At 41.0% G+C, this 26,971-nt stretch overlaps 1 protein-coding gene across 5 annotated transcripts in view; it reads left to right on the top strand.

The window, feature by feature from the left end:
• Positions 1 to 26,971, top strand: part of TRANK1 (tetratricopeptide repeat and ankyrin repeat containing 1) — a 64,857-nt gene that overhangs the window by 18,375 nt on the left and 19,511 nt on the right. For 4 of the 5 annotated variants that reach the window (XM_074858433.1, XM_074858413.1, XM_074858449.1 and 1 more), the window contains 13 exons: positions 1,256 to 1,379; positions 2,749 to 2,899; positions 3,904 to 4,022; positions 6,518 to 6,601; positions 10,019 to 10,157; positions 10,749 to 10,880; positions 13,395 to 13,562; positions 16,315 to 16,473; positions 16,848 to 17,099; positions 17,959 to 18,135; positions 19,918 to 22,797; positions 23,367 to 23,566; positions 24,034 to 24,171. In XM_074858433.1, coding sequence (XP_074714534.1) covers positions 1,256 to 1,379; positions 2,749 to 2,899; positions 3,904 to 4,022; positions 6,518 to 6,601; positions 10,019 to 10,157; positions 10,749 to 10,880; positions 13,395 to 13,562; positions 16,315 to 16,473; positions 16,848 to 17,099; positions 17,959 to 18,135; positions 19,918 to 22,797; positions 23,367 to 23,566; positions 24,034 to 24,171 — 4,723 coding nt within the window. Of the gene's footprint in view, positions 1 to 1,255; positions 1,380 to 2,748; positions 2,900 to 3,903; positions 4,023 to 6,517; positions 6,602 to 10,018; positions 10,158 to 10,748; positions 10,881 to 13,394; positions 13,563 to 16,314; positions 16,474 to 16,847; positions 17,100 to 17,486; positions 17,772 to 17,958; positions 18,136 to 19,917; positions 22,798 to 23,366; positions 23,567 to 24,033; positions 24,172 to 26,971 lie in introns of those variants that run through there. The other variant, XM_074858442.1, reaches the window with a different exon arrangement.

The following is a 26,971-nucleotide window of genomic DNA, read 5'->3' as shown; positions in this document are numbered from 1 at the left end:
TAATCTCGTTGTGATTCTGCCACATACTGGGTCATGTCTATGACCTGTTTTTACTTGGGTCATCTAATTATCTTTAAAATAATTCATGCAGGTTACTTTGTTCTTGTTATTTGGTCTTAGTATTCTCAGATTTGTTAAAAAATAATTTTTCAGCAGAAGACTTCTTTGGGTATTTCTTTCCAAATGTTAGGTCCTTGTTTTCATCAGTTAACATCAGTTGCTCATGCTATTAATGATTGAATAGTTGAGTATTATGTTAACTATTAAATACTCATTATTAACTTGTATTAACACTGCTGTTAACCTAATTTAACACCAGCTATTCCTTTATTTTGACTATTGGCCATTTAGACTAAGTAGTAAACTAAGCCTGGAGCATATGCAGGGAGTAGGGCTGGGCAAGGACAGAGGCGAGCAGGCTACCTCCAGTGCCTGCCCCTCGCAGGCAGTGGGGCTTCATCATACTGCAGGGATCCACTGCCGAGTGTCTCCTTTCCCCTTGCCAGAGGTGGCCTCGTCAGGATTTCCTTGCATGCAAGAGTGTGCTCTGAACGTGTTCAGTGTAGTTGAAACAACCTTAAGAGAGTGTAAATTAGTAAGTAGGAATAAGATGAAGGATGCATCTGTGTGGCACATACTATTTGAGCACAGGCAAGACAGGCTTTACAGGCTCCCCAGTACCCCGTGGGCTGTAGTCCTGTAATTTGTGAGCAGCTCTTTCCAGAAACTCTTGGATCCAGCAGATGCTTTATATACTTTATTCTCTCTGTAAAATACATTTCTTTATTTCTTAGCTGGTGTAAATGTGGATAATTCTGTTGACTTAATCAACTGGTGATACAGTAAAATGCCTTTAGGTTGTTTTTTGGTGACCAAAATGTGTTTAGCATTCTTTCCATCTAGCAGCTTCCATTCATGTGTCTGTTTTCACCCGTTCTTGGCCACTGGCTTTCACTGAGCCATATCTAGGTGTGTCGAGATGGTCTAAACTCTTTATAAATCCTCATACTGCATTATTCCAGTGGGTTGGCTTTCTGCTTCAGAAGAGACCAGGATATCACGAAGGTATCATTTAGGATGTCACTAAGAGATTTTATAGCTGATGTTCAAATTATCTTTATTTTCTACAGCTCTATTTTTACCTCTAATTTTGTTAGGTGGGTGATCTGTAGACTTATTTTCTTGTTGCTAACTATGAAGTACGATGCATCTTTTTTCAAACGAATAAACAGTTATACTAAAAATATATTTTTAGGTGTTCCAGGGACATAGCTGTGTTACACTGCAACAAATCAACTGCCTTGTACAGTCTTGGTAAATGGAGAGAAGCAGTGTTTTCAGCCTACCAGAGCTTACACTGGGATCCGGAGTATGTTAAGGTATTCAGATGTTAAAGCTGACAGTTTTTGCATGCCTTACTTTGTAAAACAAGTGTCAATATCTGCTTTTTATTGTGTTTTGTTCTTGAGGTGTGATAAACAAATACAGCATAACATTTCAGAATCAGTGTCTGACTCTACATAAGCATCAGAATCACTATTATAATAGTACTTTTAATAAAATGAAGCAGCTCACTTTTGCACCAGGAGGTGCTGGTTCTGTCTGGGTCCCAACAAGAGAGGCACCAATGCTTTCAAGAAACATAACTGTTTTATTAATATCCCAGACAGGGTGATAGCAAGTAATAAAATCTTATGTGCCCTTGTAATACTGGAGACCCTGGGGTGATGCAGCACTGGGCAGGTCTCTGGCCGGGCCACGGCATGCTGTGCAGATCCCGTCTGTGGTGAGGTTCACCAGCTCTGTGTTCACTTGTGGTCTTACAGAGCCTGGCTCACAGTACAGGTCCATCAGTCACTGACAGCAGTCAGGTCTGGGATGGGGACTTAGCTTTGAAGGCTCCCTTGGGCAGCGTGCCCTAATATTCTTTAAGTGTTCCTGGGAACAGTACGTGGTGCTCAAGGTCATATTGTATTTTCAGCGGACAGAACAATGCACTACAGATACGCTTGTGATTAAGTACACATTGATTAAATGCACATTGACTCAAATACTCATCTGTTAGGAATAAGTAGCGGTCGTACAGTATTTCTGATACAGAGGCATACACTTGGATCGGCTTTTATGTACAATAAATAGTCTTCTGGACTAACCACCACAGACTCCCAGAGACTGTAGTAGAAGATACTTGATTTAGATATGGTAAAATTGCTTGCAAATACCAATTTAACTTGCGCTGCATTGCAGCATGCCAGCTATCTGTTTTGAACAAATTGACTCCACTGTGACTCTGAGACAGTACAACCTAGTTTGGTGGTGAATTTAACAAGTTCAGGTGCCATTGGCTGAAGAATATACGTGTTGTGGTAAATACTGCAAAATGCAGTGACATGGGGACATAAACATATATTCTGGACCTTGTGACACAAAAAAAATCCTGTCCAGAGGAGGTTAAAATATAGTTAGTTGCTAAAAGTATATCTTTCATCCTGTAGTTATTTTCCAAGTCTTGTATTCCAGGATTTATCACTCTTAGTATCTGGGTTGACATCAGTAGCTTATTGTGAATTTCAAGGGGTGTCTATTGCACTTTTTTTGGATGTGTGTGTGAGAAGCTGTAAAAACAGTACTGCATGTCATTTTTATAGCATAATTGGAGAATTTAGGAAAAAATGATAACATTTTGTTTTGTAGTAAAGATCTCTGAATATTTTCCCAACAATGGTCTTTTTTGTTCTTTTTTCTCAGGCTTACTATAGAGCTGGCCACTCATTGATCATGTTATCAGACTCTTATCAGGCGATTTCTATGTTTCATAAAGGTTTGATTCTCCTGAGTGCTTCTGCAGATCGAACTCAAGTTGCTGATTTTGTAGCAGGAATCTTCATAAGTGTGAATGGTAAACTCAAGAGCTTTATTTTTCTAAGAGCCTTTCAGTAGTGATGACAATACAAGTCCTTGGTAGGGCATCCTTCATGAGATCATTCATTTGGTCCTTAGTGCCTCAGGTCTCTTTGAGGATTATGAATATGTTGAGTGGCCTAATCAAAAGGATGTGGTGAACTTGATCCAGTTTGTATACAGCAGATGCCAACAATCCCAAAACACTGTGCAGGGGAGTGTGCTGTCTCACAAGAACATGTCAATTGTGGAACAGTTGGAAAACGTCAAAGGTCAGTCAGGGAGACAAGACTGAACATTTGGAGCTCCCAACTCCGAAGGCTTTAGTGGTTTTTGTCCATACTACTCTGCTTTTCTTTTAGCTAGGTAGATTTGAAAATAATTAGAAGATACTCAGCTTAATCTTGAGTTTACAGTGCAGTGTATTCCAGTGTGGGGCACTTTCCCTCAGCTAGTAATGAGCAGCAATAAAAAGACAGAATTTGGCCTTTCTGTGGCATAGTGTGGATTTTTCTGAGCAATGTCCACGCTGTGTCTCCCTGCCCTCTCCTCAGCCTCTCTCTCCTCTACTTTTTTGTCTGGTTCACAGGCTTTGTCTGATGGGGCCTGTAGGCGTGCCAGGAGATTTTGGGTTGTGCCCCTGCTGCATTTACTTAAACTTGTAGCCCTGTGTTAAGGATCTTGATTAGCTTTAGCAGCGTCCATAGGTGGTCTCACCCACAAGTGGAAGAACTGCTACGAGGGTCACAAAGTCTTGGGGTGTAGATGTGTTTCTTGAGGGCAGGGCGTAATTTTTTTTCCCCTTGTTTAATGAAGACTGGCCGCTAATAACAGTGCCATATCAGTTGGGTGGCCAGGGATATTTAAGCCCTCATTTGGCATTCTCCTGGGTTTTAATCTGTGCTAAAATTGTCACTGTGCAATAAGTAATTTAGTTGGAGACCCCCAACTTTAAAAGTGCTGTGTATACTAAAGAATTTTATTGATTGCCTATTCTTGCAGATGAACGAGTCTTTCCACCAACTTTTCCCCCTGCATATGATTATATTTTCAGCGCAAGGTTTGATGCACTGATTTGGCAAGCAGTGATAGAAAGGTTGGCCCAGAAAGGGAAGTGGCGGGTAAGTCTGTTGCTGTGTTACCTGCTGCTGCTTATGTTCTTACCTCTTCAGGGTAAGCTTGTTTTGCCTTTAAAATCTAAACTAGTGAATGTTTATTGTTCCCTGGTTCATATGTCTTGATTTTTTAAGACTTGAAAAATACTTTTAGTGATAAATAATTTCTGAAATTCATTTCTTGAAGGAATGCAATGACCTTGAAATCTCACTTCTCTCTTGCTATTGTCTCTGTTACAGTTATGGTGCCATCTAGAGTCATTATTTTTGAAAGAAATCAGAGGGAAGAAAATACATGTTTATTTGTGGTCCTTTTTCCTTCTGTATGACAAGCTGGATTTTTGAAGCTGTCTGTGAAAGACCCAGGAATAAAGGAGTATCGCAGTGGAAGTACATGGTTGTTGAACAAAACCAGATCATTTAGAAAAATCAGAAAGTGAATCACCAGAAAATATTTTAATCCTCTTCTCTATAGTGACTTTTTTTTTAAAAAAAATAAAAGGATCATTGTCACGATTACACCTGTATTGGATGTTGGTGGTGAGGTGGTGGCAGTGGGGTCTGCAGGGGCCTCTGGGAGGAGAGGTCGGGCTGCCCCGTGCTGGACACGGCCGGTTCCAGCCAGCTCCAGTGGCCCCACCACAGGGCACGGCTGAGCCCCTCAGCCATGATAGTGGTGCAAAAGTGTGTTTTTAAAAAGGATAAAACCCTGCCTGGCAGAGTGAGGGGACAAAAATAAGAGAAACAGCCCTGTGAACACCAGGGTCGGAGAAGAGGAAGGAGGTGGAGGAGGTGCTCCAGGCCCAGAGCAGGAGTTCTCTTGCAGCCAGCGGAGGGACTGTGCAGGAGCAGGTTCCTGACAGGAACCACAGCCCATGAAGGACCCACACTGGAGGAGGGAATGACAGAGAGGGATTGCTATGGACAGAGAGGGATTGCTATGGACTGACCACAGCCCCACATTCCCCATCCAACTCCTGTACTGTGGGCAGGTACATCTTTCACTAGATCAAGTTCTTTAAAGCCCCGTCCAACCTGCCCTTGAACGCCTCCAATGATGGGGCATCCACATCTTCTCTAGGCAACCTGTTCCAGTGTATCACCACATGATTCATAAAAAATTTCTTCCTTATGTCCAGTTTAAACCTACCTTCTTTCAGGTTAAAACCATTGCCTCTTGTCCTATCACTACAGGCCCTGTTAAAAAGCCTTTCTTATAAGCCTTCTTTATATGTTGAAAGGCCTTATTGCAAAAAAGTCTCCCTGGAACTTTCTCTTCTCCAGGCTGAACAACCCCATCTCTCTCAGCCTGTCCTCATAGAGGAGGTGTTCCATCCCTCTGATCATTTTTGTGGCCCTCCTCTGGACTTGCTCCAACAGGTCCATGTCTTTCCTGTGCTGAGGACCCCAGAGCTGGACACAGGTGCAGAGTAGAGGGAGAGCGTCACCTCTTTTTAAGCAGCCTAGAATATGCTTGGCTTTCTGGGCTAAAAGTGCACATTGCCAGCTCATATCCGATTTTTCATCCACAAGTATCCCCAGGTCCTTCTCCATGGGGCTGCTCTCAATCCCTTTATCTCCCAGTCTGTATTGATACTGGGGATTGCCCTGACCCATGTGCAGGACTTTGCACTTGGCCTTGTTGAACTTCTTGAGGTTCACATGGGCCTGCTCCTCAAGCCTGTCAAGGTCCCTATGGGTGGCATCCTGTCCCTCAAGTGTATCAACTGCATCGCTCAGCTTGGTGCCATCTGCAGACTTGCTGAGTGCTTGAGTGCACCATGCAATCCCACTATCCATGTCACTGATGAAGATATTATATAGTACGGGTCCCAGTATGGACCCTTGAGGGACACCATTCATTACTGGTTTCCACTTGGACACTGAGCCATTGACTATAACTCTCTGGATGCAGCCATCTAACCAATTTGTTATCTGTCCAATAGTCCATCCATCAAACCCATATCTCTCCAATTTAGAGCTAAGAATGTTATGGTGGGTTGTATCAAAGACCTTACAGAAGTCCAGGTAGATGACATCCATATTTCTTCCCTTGTCCTCTGGTGAAGCTAGGTGGGTTTTCAAGGAGCAAGTTCAAGTTTTTAGGGAAACAGAAAATGGAAAAAGATGCAGCATGCATTTCTTGCTTTCTGCTCAGGATGTTGGTGTAGCTGGGGAGTCTCATGCCCATGAATGTAAAAGTCCATTCCTAAAGCAAAGGGTCACTTCCAAGGGGTGTTGGAGAGACTTTTAGGGCCTGACCTTTCTACATGTTTTTTATTTCTGAGGAAACTTTCATTGGTCATAACTTCCCACAGTCCACTGTATATTACATTAATTCAGTTGACCAATGGAAAGGTAGATTCAGTAATCTGTTACAATCTTTAAAAAAGATCTGAAATGTTGTTGTCCCTCATTTGCTTTCCTACAAGATCTGATGAGGCAGTGAAAGACAAAGTTTCTAAGTGTGTTTATAAGATCTCTAATTTTTTTTTTTCCAGTCTTGTCTGTTGTTGTTGTCCGAGAAGAAGGAGTTGCCCACCAATCTCAGAGTCAACCAGTTATCACTGAAGAATCTCTTTGAGGTTAAGTAGCGTCCTTTTTTTCTTCTTGTGTCTATTTCTTCTTCCTGTTCACATTAGTGAGAGATTTTCCATATTGTGTGCAAGGCTAAGATAGATCAAAGAGAAATAAAATGGAAAATAATATATGGACTTTGTATGATTATGTTAAATCATCTATTTTGTGCCTTTTCATGTGAAAATTTTTTTAAATCCCTAATTTGCATAATTTCTGTATGTAATTTAATATTTCCTTTAATTTGATCAAAAGAAGACCTCTTCCTCTCAAGTATAGCAAGCTATTCATGTCAAGCTGGTAACCTGACAATTTAATGCTGAAAAATGTCTGACATCAGTTAAGTTGGATATATTTTCCAACTAGGAGAACTTATGATATACGTGGGTTAGGGTATTTTTATACTTCGCTAGCCTGTCTCTGGACTGCTTCACAGTGCTGAGTATGATTACAGGGAGTTGAACCTGGGTGCAGTGTTGGAATTTTCCCTTCCCTCAATGCCCCAAATTTTTGGTAGGTTGCTTTATACCTAGGCAACAACTGCTAAACTTTCTCCCTGAAGGCTTTGACACTTTCCAAATGACTTAGAGGATTTTGGCAAGACGGAAACATGTCATCATAGACCAAGGAGTCACAATTCCTAATGCCTTTCACTGAGATGATGGCATCTGCAGACAGCAGAATTTGGTCTTTATGTTGTTCTTCTGAAACTCATTCTTTTCTTTATTTTGTGATTCCTCATGTTGTGTAGCATTTGGGAACCTCCATAACTTTCTATGCTGGCAGGATTGCTGTGCTCACACATACTTTGCTGCTGGTTGGCTGTGCCTGCCTGGTGCATGTGCTGTGCCAGGCACACTGGTACACCCCAGGGGCTCTGCCCACATCACCATGTGAGCCAGGTGGCCTTGTAGGGCTCGCTGCTGCTTGCCCCTGCCTTTGGCCATGGGTGTCATGCCAAAACACTTCGATGCATGAAAGGGTGTGCAGCCACTGCTTCTGGCCCCTTGGGAAACAGGGTGTAGCTGGAGGCTGACTGTGAGGCAGGAGCTGCTGGGAGTTCACCAGCTCTGCAACTCGGGAACAGCTGGTGTCCATAGCAGTAACATACCAACTTTCTAAAGGCATCTCATAATGTGTGTGTCTGTTACCACACAGTGGATGCCCAGCCTGTTGCAACTGCAGTTAGGTAAAACATTTCTTACGGAACACTAAAAAATTCTCTGTATCCATTTCTTTTGGTTTTATTCTTCCATTTCTTTGTGTGTATAAGTTAATTAACTATAGTTCGGCTGTATGTAACCTACTTCTAAAAGATATGGTTACACATTCATTGAGAAATTCCATTAGGCTTTATGCTGAAGTATGCTAGATTTCTTACAGCACTGTGGTTTTCCTGATGGAAGCTTTAGAAGATGTTAACTGTAGGCGACACAGTACCTTTGCTTGATATTTACTGGCTGGCAAATAAACAGTTCAGGGCATATTGGTCGAATATACCAGAATTTGCCATTTGGCTGTTGCTTTTGTCATAATAATTTCAAGTTGAGGCTTTTTCCATAAATGCATTTCAGTTAGGTGCCTGACAGAGTGAGCGGGAATAATTCTGATGAAGAAGGGTAATGCAAAGAAAACAAGTTGACATCTATTCATAGGCTTGTTTATAATGATAGCAGAGGAATTAGTGGATGAATATATGCAAGCATGCCTTGGTTAGCTATCATTAGGCAGGTACGCTGTGTTAGTGCCCGCAGAGTAGCCCATATGGGACTTTAGCTACCCGCTATCATCCCTCGTGTGTTTGCTTGGATTTTTGTGGGAAGGGAGGGTGGGTCAGGGTTCGGTCCTGGATCAGCAAGGCCCATGGCCAGGCAGCAGCATGGCTGTGGTGGGGCCAAAGGCATGAGAGCCTCAGCTTAAAGCAGCTCCCAAGAGAAGGTGCCCACTGTCACTGCCGTGGTTTGCAGCTCTTAGCAGCACCCTGTCCTGGGGCACAGCAGCAAAGTGGTCCTGCAAGGGGTGAATGTGCTCCTCACACTGATGGTAAAGCGTGGCAACACAGTAGAAGACACATGTAGGGTGTCTTAGCAAAAAATCTTCCTTTCTAGGCAAGCAAATCAGAATGCTTCATTGAGAGAGGAGGATAAAAGTGGGTTGCATTTGCAAAATAGGATGGCCTTCATTATTGAATTGGCCCCATCAGTCTTAGCTGTTGTAGTGGGTTTGTTGTACATGTGGAAGACTGAAAGAATCAAGATGAAAGATCCCTAAGCACTGCTTCTCTTTTGCAGAAATTAGAAAATATGGCTTTCTGACAACTCAAACTTCCCCTGCTGCCACTACATTCTCCCTGTAATTTGTTGTATTTTGATTTTGTAACTGTGCGCAAACAGTAATTCTTGCCAGTCAAAATTTGTCATGAGGTGTTAGAAAAAAAGATTTATTTGTGGATGTTGGAAGCATGTGTGAAGACTGCTATTTAAAAAGATGACTGGCACAAATGGAGAAATTATGTCTGAACACTGTTTCCGACCACCCCCTCATGTCCTGATCCTTCTGGCATATTGTCTCAATTTCTGTCTGAGCTTCCTCTACCCACCTCCAGAGATCCCCATATTACTGTACCCCTTGTAGACTGTGCTTCATGTTCATTAAGTCTTTGCTAGAACATCCTTTTTCAGTTCAGCTGCCTTCTGCTCAGGCTATGTGCTTTCCTTTAGTTCTTGGTTTGTAAACTTCCCTTTAAATTCCATACTTTTATCAGATCACCTTCTAAGAATTTATCTGGCCAAAATTCTATCTGCTGTGCTCTCTTTGAGTGAGCAGTCATATTATCATTGTTGTCTTAATAGTGCCAGATGCTTCCTGAGCTGGATGAGAGTAAGACTTTGCCCTGCTCTACATCCATGGGGCTCCTGAGCTTTAAAAAGACTGGTTGTCAGAGTTCCGCAAACCTCCTTCTAGTCTCCCTTTTCTCAGTTTCAAGTATTTCTCCAGCCTTTTCTTGCTTTGGGGTAACTGCCTGCATAAACTGCCTCATGCAAGCTTAAAAGACGCAATATCCAGTTACAGCAATATGTGCACTGAGATACAGTAACATTTAATAGACAAGTGTAAGGCAGAAAGTTGCAGTCAGTTACAGAGAACTATAGAAATACATATTATAAAACAGACTTTAGGTTCACTGTTCAGAGCAGGACAAGATTCTTTTTAAGATTCATGAACATCTTGCACGAGAAGAGTATTTGTTTTGAGCTTCTACTGGAATTGTTACATGTATAATAAATGCTTCATTTTGCAGTGGATAGGGCTTGATTGTTATTGTTCCACTGATTCTTATAATAAAAACCATGGAAGTAGGATTAAAGAAGGAAACACCTTTTGGGTATGTAAAAATAATGTGTTGTAATTCTCTTTGTTATCAGACTTCTGAGTTGTATGGGCATGGTGAGAAGATGCAAGACGTAGCGGAGTTAGTCAAGTGGCTAATTTCCATTGGGGCGAAAGTTGAAACCATTGGAGTGTATCTGCTTCATGCTGTTATCAGACTGTGTATCAAAGCAAGTGAGTGACATCTGCAGCTAAAATAAAACAATGGTGACCTTCATCAGAGAACTTACAGCTAGAGCTTTTTAAAATTTTTTTGTAAAGTAATGAGGTCAGATCGTCTAGGTATAACCTTGCATGTGCCAGTAAGGCACTGTTTTAAAAATGTTGTAAAGACTCTCTGATCATCTCTGCCTGATAGTGGTACAAACCTAACATATTTGTTCTTCTCTGTGGTTTGAAGCGAAAGTGTGATTGATGTGGGTCTTTCGTAACCTGAATATATCAGCTTTGATGAAAATACAGTATTTCTTCCTGCCACCTCAGTGTGGAGCAACAATTTCTGTACGTGCTAAAGAGTCATGAGTCAACCTCAGATTTGCACTTGATGCGAGTCAGTGAGAATGTGGCATCATGTCTCCCACAATGCAGCTGGCTCTTACCATGATTTTCTTTCACATATTTCATCCCTCTCTTACTCCCCATCTTTGAGAAAAGGTTTCATATAGATGCATCTTGCCCCACTCCATGGGGGGAAAAAAACAGGATCTGTTTCAGTTGTATCTCTGTTTACCATTTATAACAAGTGGGGTTTTTTTATCATTCCAGGAAAGAACCATCTCTTCAGGTGGTTACTGACTCAGAGGCCAGACTTGAAGGATAGGATCAACCAGCAAGACAGAGATGGATGCACCCTCCTGCATATTGTGGCATCTTCCAGTGAATATTCCCAGAAACGCAGTAAATACTTTTTGTGTGTGTGTGTGTGTGTATGGTGTTTTGTTTTCATATGGAAAAATGAACAATGGAAGAAAACTTCAGACCCTGGTGTTTACTGTTTCATGCTAAGTAAGAAAATGAAAATGAGAAAGTCCTTTTATCTGAATGTAGACTTTGTAATGGTAACTAATATTTAAACATTTCAACAATTCCCTTCTATATTTGTATACCTGATTCATGAGCATTTTCTTTGCTCTTTGGTTTGACCGGTTATGATACTCCCACAAGTATACCTCAGTTTTTAGAATCATAGAAATTATCTTTTAAAGTTTGATGTGCCCTTAAAATCATATTAGACCACCGGGAGACCTATCCTGTCCTTTTAAATAGGTGAAGATTTAAAACCTAAGTAGTAGTATACCTTGTCAGAGGAGGAAAATGAGATGCTTTCCTTCATGTTTTCTATGGGATTTCTTTTATGTTAACTTGACCTGGCTTTTTTTCTTGTATATCTTACTCTGCCCACTAGGTGGCAACAGGAAATAAGCATCAACGCCAAGATAACACCAGACTTTAGGTCATTGTCCTGGTTCAGCTAGGATAGGGTTAAGTTTCCCCAGCAGTGAGGAGGGAGCTCTAGCCGGGTTATTCAATACCATGCTGACTTCACGTCTGGGCGCCCAAGTGCGGGAAGATTGGTAGACGCCCCTCTGTGCGGTCACTTTCCCTCACTGCTGTATCAGTATATCTCTTGCTCTGTTCATTGTTATTACTGTTATTGTTCTTGTTGTTGTTCGGTTTGTTGTTGTTACACCGTTGTATTGAAACTCTCTTTATCTCAACCCCGGGGTTTGTATTTCACTCCCTGCCCTGTCTGGTCTGAGGGTGGAGCAGCGGCAGCATGGTCTCAGATCCCAGCAGGGCCTAAACCACCACAGTCATTAAATGCCTTGATGTTCTCTTGGTTCTCTTTAATATGAATGAAATATGCACAACCTATATCTGAAGAATTTAATTTTCCGGAAAGGTGTAACACATCTTTTGCAGCAGTTCCATCTGTTGCTAAATGACTCCTGCATTTCCAGAAGAGGTTGTTTATTTATTTATTTATTTATTAAAGTTTATTTCTTTATATTTATATACTATATACATTATCTATAGAGTGTATATATATTTATTTATTAAAGTTTATGTTTTTATATAGTGTGTATACATATATCTAAACATATATGATATATTCACTGGCACAGGTTGCCCAGAGAAGCTGTGGATGCCCCCTCCCTGGCAGGTTGGACGGGGCTTTGAGCAACCTGGGCTAGTGGAAAGTGACCCTGCCCATGGCAGGGGGTTGGAACTAGATGATTTTTAAGGCCTCTTCCGACCCAAACCATCCTATGATTCTATGTATATTATATAGAGAGCATTTTTATAAATATATATAAATATACATATAAGAATAAACCCTTGCACCCATCTGTTAACAAAAAATAATCGCTTAAGTAGCTTGAATGATAAGACTTAGACAAACAAAGCAAGACATTTGTGTTAGCCTGCCTTATTTTTCCTCATCTAGATTTTGCCTTTGGCACGTGCAGTAACAGAGGCTGTGTGCTGTGGTGGTGTGCCTAGGGGGCATGTGGTGGTCTAACACTTATTTGCTCACCATCGCTCAGTCTTCTCCTGTGCAACTCGGTGGTTTGGTGCTCCTGCATTCTCCCAGCTGTTCTGAGGACATGGCTTATAGCAAATGTGCCTCTTTGAGGCAGGAGGAGTACAGGCAGCTGCTTGCAGGGCTGTAAAGGTCCCCCTGGTAGTGCCGTGTGACCTACTAAGAAGTGAGCATGTCATCTTCCAGAATATTAGATGCTGTGTTGAGGCTTTAAATCACCATTACATTTATTGTGTTTATGTGTAATCTGTAATACTTGTTGTGAGATACTGTAGAGGATGGTAGTTCCTGTCAAAAGCGATGGCACCTACCGTTAGTCAAACTAGACATCTTTGTTATAGGGCTTATTACCAAGGAAATCATGTGTTTTATGTTGCATAGGAAAGAAACTCAGTGCCTAGCTGTGTATATTCATGCCTGAATATGTGAAATATTCTGGTTTATTGAGTCACCTTCCAAACAGTAGCAAATTCCCTTGTTTTGTTTTTTCCTTTATGTACAGAGCAGTTTGCCTAGAGCCCGGAGAACAGGGTTGGGGCATAAGGGAGGAGGTGAATTTCACATACTGCCTCTGGCTGGTGAGATGCTCATGAGGCACCCAGTCACTTTGTGTTTCTGTGCTCCCATTTCCCAATTAATAATAATGAAGATAGAGTTTTAATTTTTTTGAAGGGGTTTCTTTTGGAGAAAAATACCTAACAATACCTCATTCTTATGACACTGGAAAAATATAGATTTTTTTCTTTTTAAATTAAATTTATGCTAGAAATTGTTCCAGGAAATTAAACGTACAAAGGGAAACAGAACAAAACCCCTGAACTATGAGAATTATTCTTCCTCTAATGTTTATTCATGTAATGTTTTAGGCCAGACAGAAGATGTGATCATGCTCCTGAATTCTGGGGTCGATCCCACTGTTCCAGATGCACGGTCAAGATATGTCATAGATATATTGAAAAAGAACAAAAACTTCGATGCTGTAAAAGCAGTCAGCAATCACATTGAGAAACATGCTTCCTCTCAGAAACAGACAGGTACTACATAGACTGTGTGTATTTCCTGTTTTAAAATTACATCCTTTAGATACAAAATTGTTTTATTTGTAATTGGTAATAGCAGGTGGTTTTTATGTAACTTTTCCTATGAGTTGTCACCCTGATCTTCTGTCAATCAATAATGAATGTTTGTCCGTGCCTGAAGGTGGCTGCTGTACAGCTGATGTTCTTGGTATATCATTCAATAAGTAACTACAAATTGCTCTAAGTTACTATAAGCCACTGTTTTTTTTTCCTCATCCTTAACATGAGGCTCCCCCTGCCATAGAAGCTTCTTCTTTTTGATGCTCTTTCAATTTTAACCTCTTACCTTCACTTTATTTTTTTGAAAATTAAATGTTTTATTATAAAATTGGTGGCATATTTAAAATGCTTTTAGTAACAAAAAAATATTGACAAAAAAAGAGAAGTCCTGAAATGATGAAAATGTGAGTGAAAAGTTGCTAGTATTTTTGAAAAGAGAATAACATTTTAGTAAGAGCTCTTTGTTCACAAAGTTTTAGCCATCTTTGATCTATGTCAGTGATATGCAGCTAAAACTATTACTTGGAAAAGTTTTTACCTTCTGCACATGTTAAGGGACAAAAGTAACAGAGCAGACTATCGAACTAAAACTATGAGAGCCTCCCATAACCAAAACAGGGGAACTAAAATCTAGTTATGCACTTGAAGTATGGGGAAACTTCAAAGTGCATTTTCAAAATTATTAATGATACTTCTAGGCAATTTGCAGAGGAGCTGTTGTCATACAGAAAGACATAAATCTTAATTGTCCCAGTGCTGATATGAAATTTCATGAACTGGGGTGATAAACTGGTTTCCAGTCTGCCTTGTTATAATAGCCTGCCAGATCTGAAAAGGATTCTGACTTGTCTGGTTTCTTTATAATTTTCCATTCTGGAAACTAATGTATCAAGTGCGATTGCCCAAACAATGGGAATTTCCCCTTCCACGCCAATAAATGAGAATGAGAAAACATAAAAATTGTACAATAACACCCCAATGTGGTAGTATCAAGACTGGCTAACCCCAACATAGTTTCTTGTCTGCCCTAACCAATGGAGCACGCCTGAGCTGCCGGTACTGCAGCGTGGTCAGAGAGATGCTAGTTGGGGCAGGAACGGGGAGCTGTCTACCCTCAGGACTGGAGGGTCCCTGCAGGATGCACCTTCTTGGCAGCACGATGCTACAGCTTGGTTGCTACTCACATCCTAGCTCTGAAAGAGACTGTAGTGGGCCACTTCCAGCAGAGGATCCAGTTGTAGGAGGCCATTCAGAGAAGTTCTTGTGAGTATCTGCATGAGAACTGATGGATTGGCTGGTGAGGCAAGATGTTTCTGCAGGACTTTGAGGTTCAGAAACTGATGAGGTAGATCCTGCAGCTGATCTTTTCAAGCCATGGTTTAGACTGCTGTTTAAAAATAAGTCCCAAGCATGGACATTGATCATCTTGAAAGCATTTCTTCAGTACAGTCTTCCTGAAATGGCTTGGTGCCTGATCTGCTTGTTTTCCCTGGCACTAACCAACCAGAACTTTAAGGTAACACCTGTATTAGCAGTAGTACTCTATCAGCCCAAAGCATAACCTTTTCAAACCAGGATTTGATCGTCTTGTGCAAATCTCAAAGCACAGATACAGCAAAAGACTACACAGGCAGATCAAATTGGCAAAAAAGCAAAGTTTTTAGGCTACATCTCTGTTTTCATGTGTGTATTGCATGTGAGTTTACTGGAAAGCACTGGGTTTCATTGCACTTTTATCTTATGGCTCTGGGCAAGCAGATTCCCACAGTTTCTCCTTTACTGTAGAAACCTCTGCTCTGGAGAAGGTCTTAGCCCAGTGGTTCTCAGTTAGGAGGTTAACACCAATACCCCTGTGGTGGTAATCTCTTTGGCTGGTGTTGGAGGTAGCTAAGCCTGTCTTTTGTGGTCTTTTTTTTTTTTTTATTACTATTTTTGTTATTGGCAATGCACAGCCCACAAGAGTTTTCTAGTCTTAGTGCAAAATGAGAGGCTGGAGAATAAGCCACTGCTTTACAGGTAACAGTTTGAGGTTAGTCCTCGTTGCTAAAAAGATGACCAACCTGTCTGTCTCTTTGTCCTAAAGGGTAAAGCTACTGTTTTGTTTGGTCTTTGATGTACTTGAATTCCTCAAGCTTTTAGGAAAGTCAGGCCAAGTCTTTCAGTTTTCATTTAAGGGCATTTATTGGGACATAATTTAAGATCTTCCATTGCCATTACTTAAGTGTCTCTTAAACTTGTAGGTGTCATTTTGATGTGGTGGGGTTTTTTTGGTTTTGTTTTTTTCTTTTAAGAGGGCGAATTAATTTTATGGCTGTATATCTTAGCACTGAGGAATCAGACAAGCTCAGGACATCTGATTAAAACTGTATGCTGAAAGCATTACTGGTTTTAGTCATCTACTCTAAAAGCTCTGGACAACGATATCACTGTGAAGCAGCAGTGTCCTGACTGCATGCAGATCAACTTGTGAACTATACCATTTTCAATCTAGTGTATTATGCTAAAGAGTGTTTGTGATGAGTGTATCAAATATACTTTGGAATACGAAATCCATCACAGTGCCGGCTTTGGCAGTAAGAGTTTCAGGCATCTGATTTTAACCTGCCACTACGCGATTCTTAGAGCCCTGAGATGTGACGTATTACAGTCCTGCCCTGAACACATGCCAGGAAGGAACTGGATTTTCAATTTCTGTAATGTTTTGCAGGAGGGAGTGAAAGCAGAGCCATAGCTGATACAGATTCTTTCCTGGATGTTCTTGAACAGTTTGTCCAGTTCTACAGGCTTGAAAATGGAGCACACCTTAAAAATGTATTGAAGGAAGATGCAGTTAAGCAGTTTCTGAAACTGCTGTCTTCTGTGCATGGTACAGTGAGTTCCCATTTCTCACCTTACTTAATTGCTGTAAAAAATGTGTTTGATGCTAACATACAGTTTTTGCACTTTTACCCTTTCTTTTCCCTGTTTCTGCAACTGATATTACTGGAACAATGTGCTTTTACTTAATTTTACTGTTGTGTTTTGCACTTAGAACCACCGGAATATGCACAAAAATTCAGTATGATGAAAAATTGTTCAAATTTACTTGGCTGTCAGCATAAGGACGGAAAGATGCAAGTGTTGCATTTTGCTGTTCTGTACTTTGAATTTAATGAGTTCATTATTCTGAAATTAGTTTACAGTGAGATGGATTTTATTATGTGACTTTGAGTGAGTTATGTTGTCTTGACTGTTTTGCAGAAATCCCTGAAGGGGTGGTTTGTAACATCTCCCATGCCTGTGCTAACAGCTTCATAAAACAGTTGCTGGAGAAGCAAATGTGGCATAAAGTTTTGCTGCTGCTAACAGGGAAAGCCAGTGGGGAAGAGCCATCAGGTGGAGGACTCTTCAAAAACTGCAGTCTTTCAGATGTTGACATTGGCAACGTTATCCAACAGTGTGACAGACCGGATAAGCAAGTGCACCTCATAAGATGCTTGATTGAACGAGGAGGTGAAAAACTGCAATATTAATGTATTATAAAATATACGGTATTTTATTTGGCATGTTTGGAGCAACATAGCTTCAGAAATACCAACACATGGTTTTGGTAGCTCTGTATAAGTGCAGCAGCTTGTTGGAGTGCAGTCCATTGGCTGCATCTGCTGTGTGCGACCATGGGAAAGCTAGTAAGGCTACATGGGATGAAAGATGTTTTTCAAATGAAATTTGGCTGTCAGGGTTGGTAAAAGGCCAAAGATTATTGTTGCTCCTTTGCTTGTAGTTTCTTCGGTTTTTAATTTCTCTTGTCTTCAGCCACAGTATTATCCTGATAGAAACTGTAAGCCACAGTCTTTGGGTTCAGTCTGTTGTTATGTTACAAGTAATTGACTACTTCAGTGATTTCAAAGGCATGACCAGATGTCTTTCTTTTTTTAGCTAGTGTAGACATCATCATTTTTCTTGTTTTGCATGGGGTTTATTCCTGGGATTACTCTGGCATTTCGTCTTATAACTTGATGTTAGCTATAAATTATGGGCACACAGTCCTGCTGCAGCCTTGTGAGTGCCAGAGGTGCAAGGAGGCTTGTTTCTGTCAGTGACTGACTTACTTGAAGAAGATATGTTCTGGCCTTTCTGTCTTCCTATCACAACAGGAGGACTGGTTGCTCAGCTTAATGGGAGGTAAGAGGAGATTCTGAAAATTTTCTTAGTCAAAAACTCTTTAACAGATACATGTAAAAAGCTGACCAAAAAAAAATGTCACCTGCTCAGGAATCAGCATGTACCTTCATCTGTTTAGAACTTTCTGTAGTTTGCAGATCTGGTGTATCAGGTTTAATCCCTGCTATTTTCATGTCCTTCACACCAGCTCTGCCAGATGGGATTGGAACCAACTCTGAAATACCACTGCAAATATGCCTCAGAAAGAATTATTTTGAACTGGTCTATTTGCTGCTGACCAAAGGTGCAGATCCTCAAAACGTCTCCATTGCACAAGGAGATACTCCTTTGCATGCTGCGGTTTCCATCTGTTTAAATAGCAGAGGTAAGGCTTTTGTGTGTCCAGGCCTGGGGGACACAAAGAGCTCTAGCAGATGTGCACTGTTCATTTTCACATCAGCTGTTGAAAACATCACCAATTCTTACCTGTCCAGCCCGCTGCTCCTTCTGCTGCTGTTTACTGATGTGATAGCAGATCGGGATATCTGACTGTATCTCAGCCCCCAGAGTTTGCAGGCCAGAGGATACCCACCATCTTTGTTAAGATGATGTGTTCTGCTTTCTGGTTGCAGTGTCTGGGACTATGAAGAGAGTTAATGCAGCTCAGGTGACCAGGGGGAATCAAGAAACTAATGTCTCTGTCAGCTACTGTTTTATGAATGTATTCTTGTTTAATCCAGCTGATTTAGAAAGGAAGGCGAGACTAGATATTAGGAAGCATTTCTTTCCAGAAGGGGTTGTTGGGCGTTGGAATGGGCTGCCCAGGGCGGTGGTGGAGTCCCCATCCCTGGAGGGGTTGAAGAGTCGGGTTGACCCAGCGCTGAGGGATCTGGTGGAGTTGAGAACGGTCAGTGTGAGGTTAATGGTTGGACTGGAGGATCTTCAAGGTCTTTTCCAACCTAGATGATTCTGTGATTCTGTGATTCTTTGAAATGCTGTAAAGTGTGTACTAGCTGAGAATGAAGTTAACAGGAAGGATCTAGGAAGAAACAAAGGTAAAGGCAGAGCAATGGTAGTAGACTTTGAAGGAAATCCTACAGTGACATCTGAAATCTGTTTCCTAGTTTTTGTTCAGTCATAAATCAAGCAAAGTTTTGTTCAGAGGAGGAGTGAGTGAGAGGGCTGTAGGGTTTACATAAAAATATAAGAAATAAAGATAAACTATCAAATTAAGCCCTAAAGTCAGGTTTGATTTTAAATGAAGAAAAAATGCATTTTTGAGTTGGAGGATTAAACTAACTAAAAGTACTGAATTTATTCATTTTTAAAGCACAAACATTTCATTTAATAGCTTTAGAGGGATTAAAAGCATATATACTGCCAGTTGTAAATTTTAAATCAAAAGATTAAGAAGTCCAATGACAATACCATCTCTTAAGTATTTTTCACTGCGTAAAGTTTTTGAGGTGGAATTTCTTTACAATGATTTTGGTGTGTCACTATTTTAGAGTTAGGGAAGAACTGTTTCACATATATTATCTGGTTTAAATGACATATATTATCTGTATTAAATCCAGAAATCTGTAGAGTATCTTTCTTTTTTTCTCCCCAGGGAGGTATCGGACTAATCTTATCTTGTAGGAAGTTGCTCTAGGGACCTCAGATATTGGGAAATAATTGGGATTTGCTACAGGTTATTTTAGTAAACTGAAGTTATTTGCAGCAGATTACTTCTGGGTGGCATATTAAAGTGAACCAAATGACCCCAGAGCAGTACTCAGAGTTGTTGCTTGTCCAGATGACCAGTCACCAGCCTACTTTGGGTACCAGCCAGGGCTGATGTTGGAAGACAAACAAATCTGCACCCAGATGTTAAAAAAGAATTAAATTGTCTGATGCTACAGGAACAATTGCAGCACCAGGGATTTCTAAAGCTTTGCTGCCATTGTATTGTTTTCCCTGAATATTAGGAAAGCTTAGTTTTGAGCCATTTCAAATAAGCATGTTTTACAAACATGAAATGTAGATTTTACTTTTTTTTTCTTTTGAAAAACAAATTATTTTCATTTAATAGCTGCAGAAAAAAAAGTATTAAAAATTGTTGGCCTACAAAGCAGCCTTGTAAAGCAAGTGATTTTTTTTTTTTCATTTGTTCTCTTGTTTTCAGATGGCACTGGCTTAAACATCCTGAACTATCTACTTGATCTCTTTGCTTCAAGGCCTTCTGACTTTCCGTATCTTAATCCAAACACACAAGATGAGAATGGAAATACAGTGATGCATGTTGTTTTTCAGAAAGGATTTTCAAAGCAGTCTAAGAGAATAATGGAATCACTGGCAAAATTTGATGTTAACTTTAATATAAAAAACAAATTGGGAAGAGATGTGAGGCATAGAATTAAAAAAAATGACCCACTGCTACTTGCCTGGAATAATGCTGTGCTGGAGAAGAAGAAGTATCGGCAGGATACAGCAGGGCAGTCAGTTAAAACATCTAAGCCCCTTCCAGCCTCTGAAATTTCACAGCCAAAGAGCACAGGGCGTTCTTCATCTGGGTCCTCATTAAAGGCACCATCTGGCAACACAGTGCATAATGATTTAAAAACCTCGTGTTCTGTAAAGACAAAAAAAGATCAGTTGGCAAAGCAGGAAACAGAAAGAATAAATAGCCCCTTAACGCTCCAGGAAAGCCTAGTGCAGGCAATCACGGCTTTAATTCAGCAATTGAAATTGGGTGACCCTCTGAGAAAGGATCATCTTCTGGTACAAAAGCCATCTTCAGCCCAGACTAATTTGGAAGAGGAAAGAAGTAAGTCCTCGCAACCTTGTGGAAGCATATCTTATCCTGCAGGAAAAGAAGATGATTGGGAGAAAAAGAAGGGAGCAGGGGAATTTAGTATGGCCCTGCCTAATGAAGAGAAGGAAGAACCAGAGGAAGAGAAGGAGAAGATTCTGGATATTGAAGCGTATGTGCAGGAGTTTGATAACATGACCTGGGAAATAGAGTGCACTCCTGAAATGCTGAAGACGTTGGGCAGCAAAGCTGTGCCTCATTATCTGAAAACTAAAACTATAATGACAATTAAGCAGCTTGGCAATGGGGAATGGACTAGGGGCCTTCAGAAGCCACTGAAACACTTGAAAGCTAATATCCAGCTGTATGAAGCTAAGTTGGGCAAAGGTGCAAGAATGCTATGGGAACTTGCAATTGACTTTTCTCCTCGTTGCAGCGAGAGTGCGGAAAAGATCATGGAGACAGAACAGACAAAAAGTCTTTCAGAAAAATCAGGTAGAGTTTACACAGAAATAATCAGAATTTGGGCCATTGTTCTCGACCACTGCAAGCTGAACCGTGTCTTAAATAATATATGTATTTCCTACAATCGTGGTTTATCCTGCATCTTGAGGAAAAAGCTCAAGGGCATAAATGAAGGACATCAAAACCACAGTGCGACAACACAGAAGCGCGTTCCACGTTGTTATGTTGAAGACCCAGAGGCAGAAAAAACAAAAGAACATACCATACCAGAGTATTTCCCTCCAGCCAGTGCAGCAGAATTAGAATACAATATAATGAAATTTCACAGCTTCAGTACTAACATGGCGCTTAACATTATAAACGATGTACATTCTTCTGTTGAATACCCTTTCCGAGTTGGGGAGTTGGAGTACGCAGTAATTGATCTCAATCCAAAGCCCATGGAACCAATCATTTTAATTGGGCGAAGTGGGACAGGAAAGACGACTTGCTGCTTGTATAGGCTTTGGAAGAAATTCTATTCATACTGGGAAAAATCCACCTTGGCAAATGGTCCTCTGCTAGAGAGGCAAACATGGCAGCAAAGACAGTGCAGTGAGGTTGAAAAAGCAAGGTTAGAGAAGGAAGAGAATGAACTAAAACAGGACAGTGATGATTCGAGTGAGGAGCAGGTGAGTGATGAGCAAGACCAGGACAGCGAGGATGAAAATGTTCCTGCAGGCATAGCTGGTGCAGAAATGAATTCATGTGATGACCATGAAGAGCACCAAATGTGTAGTGCAGAAGCATCGAACAGGCTGGAGCACCTGCATCAGATCTTTGTCACAAAAAATCCTGTCTTGTGCCAAGAAGTTCAGAAGAATTTCATTGAACTTAGCAAGTCTTCCAAGGTAACTGGTCATTTCAAGCCTCTGGAGCCAAATGTTCACAAGCTACAAGACATTAAAGATGAAAATTTTCCGCTGTTTGTCACCTCCAAGCAGTTGTTGCTGTTACTGGATGCATCCGTGCCTGACCCATTTTTTCCAAGAAATGAGGATGGAAGTCTTAAAAGAATCATTGTTGGTTGGAGTCCTCAGGAAGACTTGGTTGTACCAAATTGGCAAGATGAGGAGGAAGAAGGTAACATTGAAGCAGAACATGATGATGATGAAGGAGCTGCAGATGCGTACTCTAGAGAAAGCGATCCTCGGACTTTTGTGACTTATGATGTATTTGCAAATGAAATGTGGCCAAAAATGGTAAAAGGTAAAAGCTTGTACAATCCAGCACTGGTTTGGAAAGAAATAAAATCATTTCTGAAAGGCTCTTTTGAGGCACTGAGTTGCTTTGGGGGTAAACTTACTGAGGAGCAGTACAAAAAGCTAGGCCGAAAGAGATCACCAAACTTCACAGAAGACAGGAGTGAAATCTATCACCTCTTTTGTCTTTATCAGCAGATACGATCACAGAGAGGTTACTTCGATGAAGAAGATTTGCTGTATAATTTATCTCAAAGACTCTCAAAGCTCAGGGAGCTGCCGTGGTCCATCCATGAGTTTTATGGTGATGAGATACAGGATTTCACCCAAGCTGAGCTAGCACTGTTAATGAAATGCATCAATGACCCTAATGCCATGTTTCTAACTGGTGACACTGCCCAGAGCATAATGAAAGGAGTTGCTTTTCGTTTTAGTGATCTGAGGTCACTGTTTCATTATGCAAGCAAGAACTCCATGAACAAGAAGCAACGTGTTAGAAAACCAAAAAGGATATATCAGTTGTACCAGAACTACAGGTCCCATTCAGGTACAGTAACAAATTTATTTATGATCTGAGCCTGTGGTCTCCAGATGTCACTAATGATTGAAGTTTTCTACTGGCCAATTCAAAGCATCTTTAAGTGGCCTGTTTTTTTAAGAGATCAGATGGTCAGCTTTTTCTGACATGCAAATTGTGTATTTTGACATCTCAACTAGAAAACCAAGAATGAACATTTTTTAAGTTGTTGGTTTTGCTTACTGCATGTTTTGAATGTGTTTCTTTGATGGAAAACTTAACAAATAATCATACCCATTTCTGTTGTCCCATCCCCAAATCACTAGAATTCGCAGCATCGGTGTGCTACTTCTGCTTCTCTTACTTGTTTTTCATTTATGACCTTAATTTGGTGAGGATGCTGCTAAGTCTTTGTAGCATGCTTTCTGATTTTTACAGGCTCAAAAATGAGTCCCACTCAAAATGGCAAAAACATTAAGTGGACCTTACGGCTTTTCTGTTCTCTGACTCATGTTTTTGTCATGTTTTCTTTTAAAAGTGTGTTTGCGAGTGAGTATGGGACAGACTGAAATTTAAAATCTTTATTCTGCTTATTGCAGGTATTCTCCGTTTAGCATCTGGAGTGGTTGATTTGCTTCAGCATTATTTCCCAGAATCTTTTGATCGGCTTCCTAAGGACTGCGGTCTCTTTGATGGACCAAAACCTACAGTCTTGGAGTCCTGCAGTGTTAGTGATCTAGCAATTCTGCTGAGGGGCAACAAAAGGAAAACACAACCCATTGAATTTGGAGCACATCAGGTTCGTTTTTCTTAGGTATAAAGCTTTTTGCAAATTCTTTCAGCTCTGTTGCTAAATCGCCATTTTATACAGACTGCCCACAACTTTCTTTTTTAAGTCTTTGTGTCTCACTGATAAATTATGCTTTTTAAATTTAGAAACCTTTATTGTCTTGGTTTCTGTTTCTTAATACATGTCTGACTCTTTCTGTTCTTTTTAGCATCAGGTGCTGCCTGTCCCATTCCTTTTGAACTCTAAATTTTCTTATATCAGATCTACAACTGTCTGCACATACCACACATTTGTCAGTCTTCTAGTGGCAGCTTCGTGATCTTTTTTCTGGAGTGTGCTGGAATGTGTGTGTTAAACGTCTGGTTTTGAGAAGGCTCTTGCATTATTGTGACATGTTTGTATGCTTTCTCTATGCAGCTGTTACCTTTTTTTTGTTCTTCCTAATATGTTCTTTTTATTAATGTGTTTTATGACAGGTGGTATTAGTGGCAAATGAAACTGCAAAGGAGAAGATACCTGAGGAACTTAGTTTAGCACTTGTATTGACAGTTTATGAAGCAAAGGGCTTGGAATTTGATGACGTGCTCCTTTACAACTTTTTCACAGATTCAGAGGTATTTAATTCTTATCCATTTTCTGCATTTTTTTCTTAAGTCTTGATTTTACGTGTGGTCTAATTAGCTTTCTAGCTGGGGAGGGATTCCCTGTTTCCTCTGAAGATGGGGGGTTTCATCACAGTAGAAAACAGGGCTCACAGGTTTATGAATTGAGACTGTCTTCCCTTAGTGCTGCATTTTCCGTCAGGTTGGCTGTTGCAATTTAAGAGAGAGCCTTGGGTTCACACAACAGTGCATGTACATGCACACACACACACACACTTCTGCTGCAGACCAAGACTACTTCACTAGCTGACAGCGTGTCCCTCCTAGCTGCTCCCTGCTCAGGTCAGAGCAGTTGGTGATGGGACACTATCACCCTCTCATAGTCTTTACCTTATACTGGAGTTCTGGGTCCCAAAAGAGCACCTTAGACCCCCTGCTTTGCATCACCACAAAATTGTAAAACAATTGTGTTTGGAGTCAAATAGTGTGTGTATGTGTTTGGGTGGGAAGGGGAGGGGACGAGCATACCCTGTACCTATCCACAGCTTAGCTCCAGAACACTTATTCTGGTCTAGCTCAGGAGTTGTCAGGAAGCTTGAGAAGGTCTCACAGTCTATAGAAGAAACCATTGCCCATACAATGGCCTCGGATAAAGAAAACTTTCTTTCCTGGAGGCGTTCTGTTTTGTATTTCTTATGTACTCCCTTTTCCCCCTTTGTGGTTCTCTGGGGAGCTTAGACCCTGTCTCTCCAGGGTTTCCTGTAACTCCAGACCTGGCAGGGGTGCAGTCCTCGAGGCTCCTTGTAAAGAGCTATCAACCACAGCAGCCTCGCTGTTCTTGCTGGAGCATTACTGAGCCCCCCGCCACCCCCAGACAGGCAGTAGGCAGGATCCTTATTGAACATGCCTGCAGAGACTCGAGAATGCCCACGACTGAGTTGCTCTGCAATTAAACATTCAGTGTGAACATCTCTGTTGCAGATGTCCTCTGCCTCCAGCCCTCAAAACAGTGTCTCAGATGTGGTTTTCAGCAGATGAAAACCACAGGAAAACTGAGGGCAGCTTACTGGTGGCTCTTCGTAGAGCTTAGTGGACATTGTATGGTGAGAGCAGAAGGAAGGAAGGAGCTTGAGGTAAAAAGACTTGTATCTGGCTTACTGAGATTCAAGGACAGTACAATACTGGCTGTCATGGTAGATTTCTCAAAGCTGATTTGGTTTTGGTGATGCAAGTTGTACTCAGAAAAACAACAAACCATTTATCAGAATTTAGCAGAATCAGTTTAAGGGAGTTGTGTAAAGCATTTTAACTTAGACTAATGTATGTCAAGTCTGGAGAACAGTTTCAATACAATTCTTCCATTTTCCTGCAAGTCATGAGTAATTGAGTTGACTTGAGCAGTTAAACAAGCAGGCAAGAAAGCAGCTTACCCTGAGGTTTTCTAGTTTTGAAAAGCTGAGTCTGTGAACTGTTGTAAACACAGCGAATGTGGCTGTGCGCTGTTTGTACCGTGTTGGGTTTTCTTTTTATTGGTCTTGAAAAGGAGATTTGAAATGAGTCTTGTTTCAAGAAGCAGATTTGAATGAAGAATCAAAAAGGGAAAAAAAACCCCAAACCCCCAAAACCCAGCAAGCTGTTGACCAAACTGATACTATTAGCTGATTGTCAGTTTGTAATCCATGACAGGCTTAGGAGTGTTTTGATTCAAGATTTATTGCAATCTTAACTTCAAAATGTAATTTGCAAGAATGGTTCTCTGTATTTTTCCCCCATAGGAAGACAGTTAACCTGTATCAGGTGGCTTAAAGCTCTCAACTATATAGATTTTAAAAAAGCTCTTTCAGCCTTATTTTGTGCCAGAAACTTGGCACTACGTAATCAGCTTTTCATTAAATACCAAAAAGGAGAAAAAACTAACATAACCATTTCAAATATGCTTACGATTTTCTGGGTTACTAGTTTTGTGAGGGTTCAGGATCCTGCAGAATGGCGTGATCAGAAGTTGGCATTTGTTACACGGCACGAGAGTGCACACCACCAATCTGCTGCCACACTTAACATATATTTAAGCATGTCTGTGCACATTTGTAGACATTTCTCACATGTCCCTATGTCAGAGTCCAATATTCTCTGACCAGGCTTTTTTAGATATTCCCCATGAATGTTACTTTACTCATCTCTGAGCCTTCTTCTGAGGGGGTGTGTTGGCAGATGCCATTCCACTCCCTGTCTCAGACCAGCACTAGTAATTACTGGTGTTGCATAGAGAGTTTAACACATTCATTGCATGAATGACCAGCCCCCTTGCCTGGGCACCATGAGAATGAGACTATGTGCCTGTATGGAATACTGGTGGGTCCATTTCCGTGGCTTCAACCCTTTTGTTTTGTCCATGGGCTCCACCACGTCATGGTTTACACAAGCACTGGTGATGACTCACATGCCAAAGATGATGTCCCAAATTTCCCTCTTGTTAATCCACTGCCTTTTCCTGACAAGGTGAATGATCTGGTCCCTGTTTGGAGAACTGCCTGGTCGAGGCACCAGCCAAAGGACAGCAATCACTTCCCTCTGTTTGTCTGGATCCTCCTTGCTCCAAGTCTCCTTGATGCTACAGTGACAAGAAAGTTGGTGAGTTGTGGATCAGCTGATCTGCAACTTGCTGAGCTTGTCAGATTTGCAGTGTCAAGGAGACTTGGCAGTTGCCCATCCTGACCTGCAGGCCAAGATCTATCCAGCATGTCTTAGATAGCAGATTTTAGCATGACAGACTGCAACTCGTGAGCATTATCCCACTACCATTTATTTACGT

The sequence above is a fragment of the Strix uralensis genome, chromosome 1, assembly GCF_047716275.1.
Source record: "Strix uralensis isolate ZFMK-TIS-50842 chromosome 1, bStrUra1, whole genome shotgun sequence".
Classification (NCBI taxonomy): Eukaryota; Metazoa; Chordata; class Aves; order Strigiformes; family Strigidae; genus Strix; species Strix uralensis.
The sequence above is the reverse complement of the archived record's forward strand: the minus strand, read 5'-3'. Positions and strand labels throughout refer to the sequence as shown.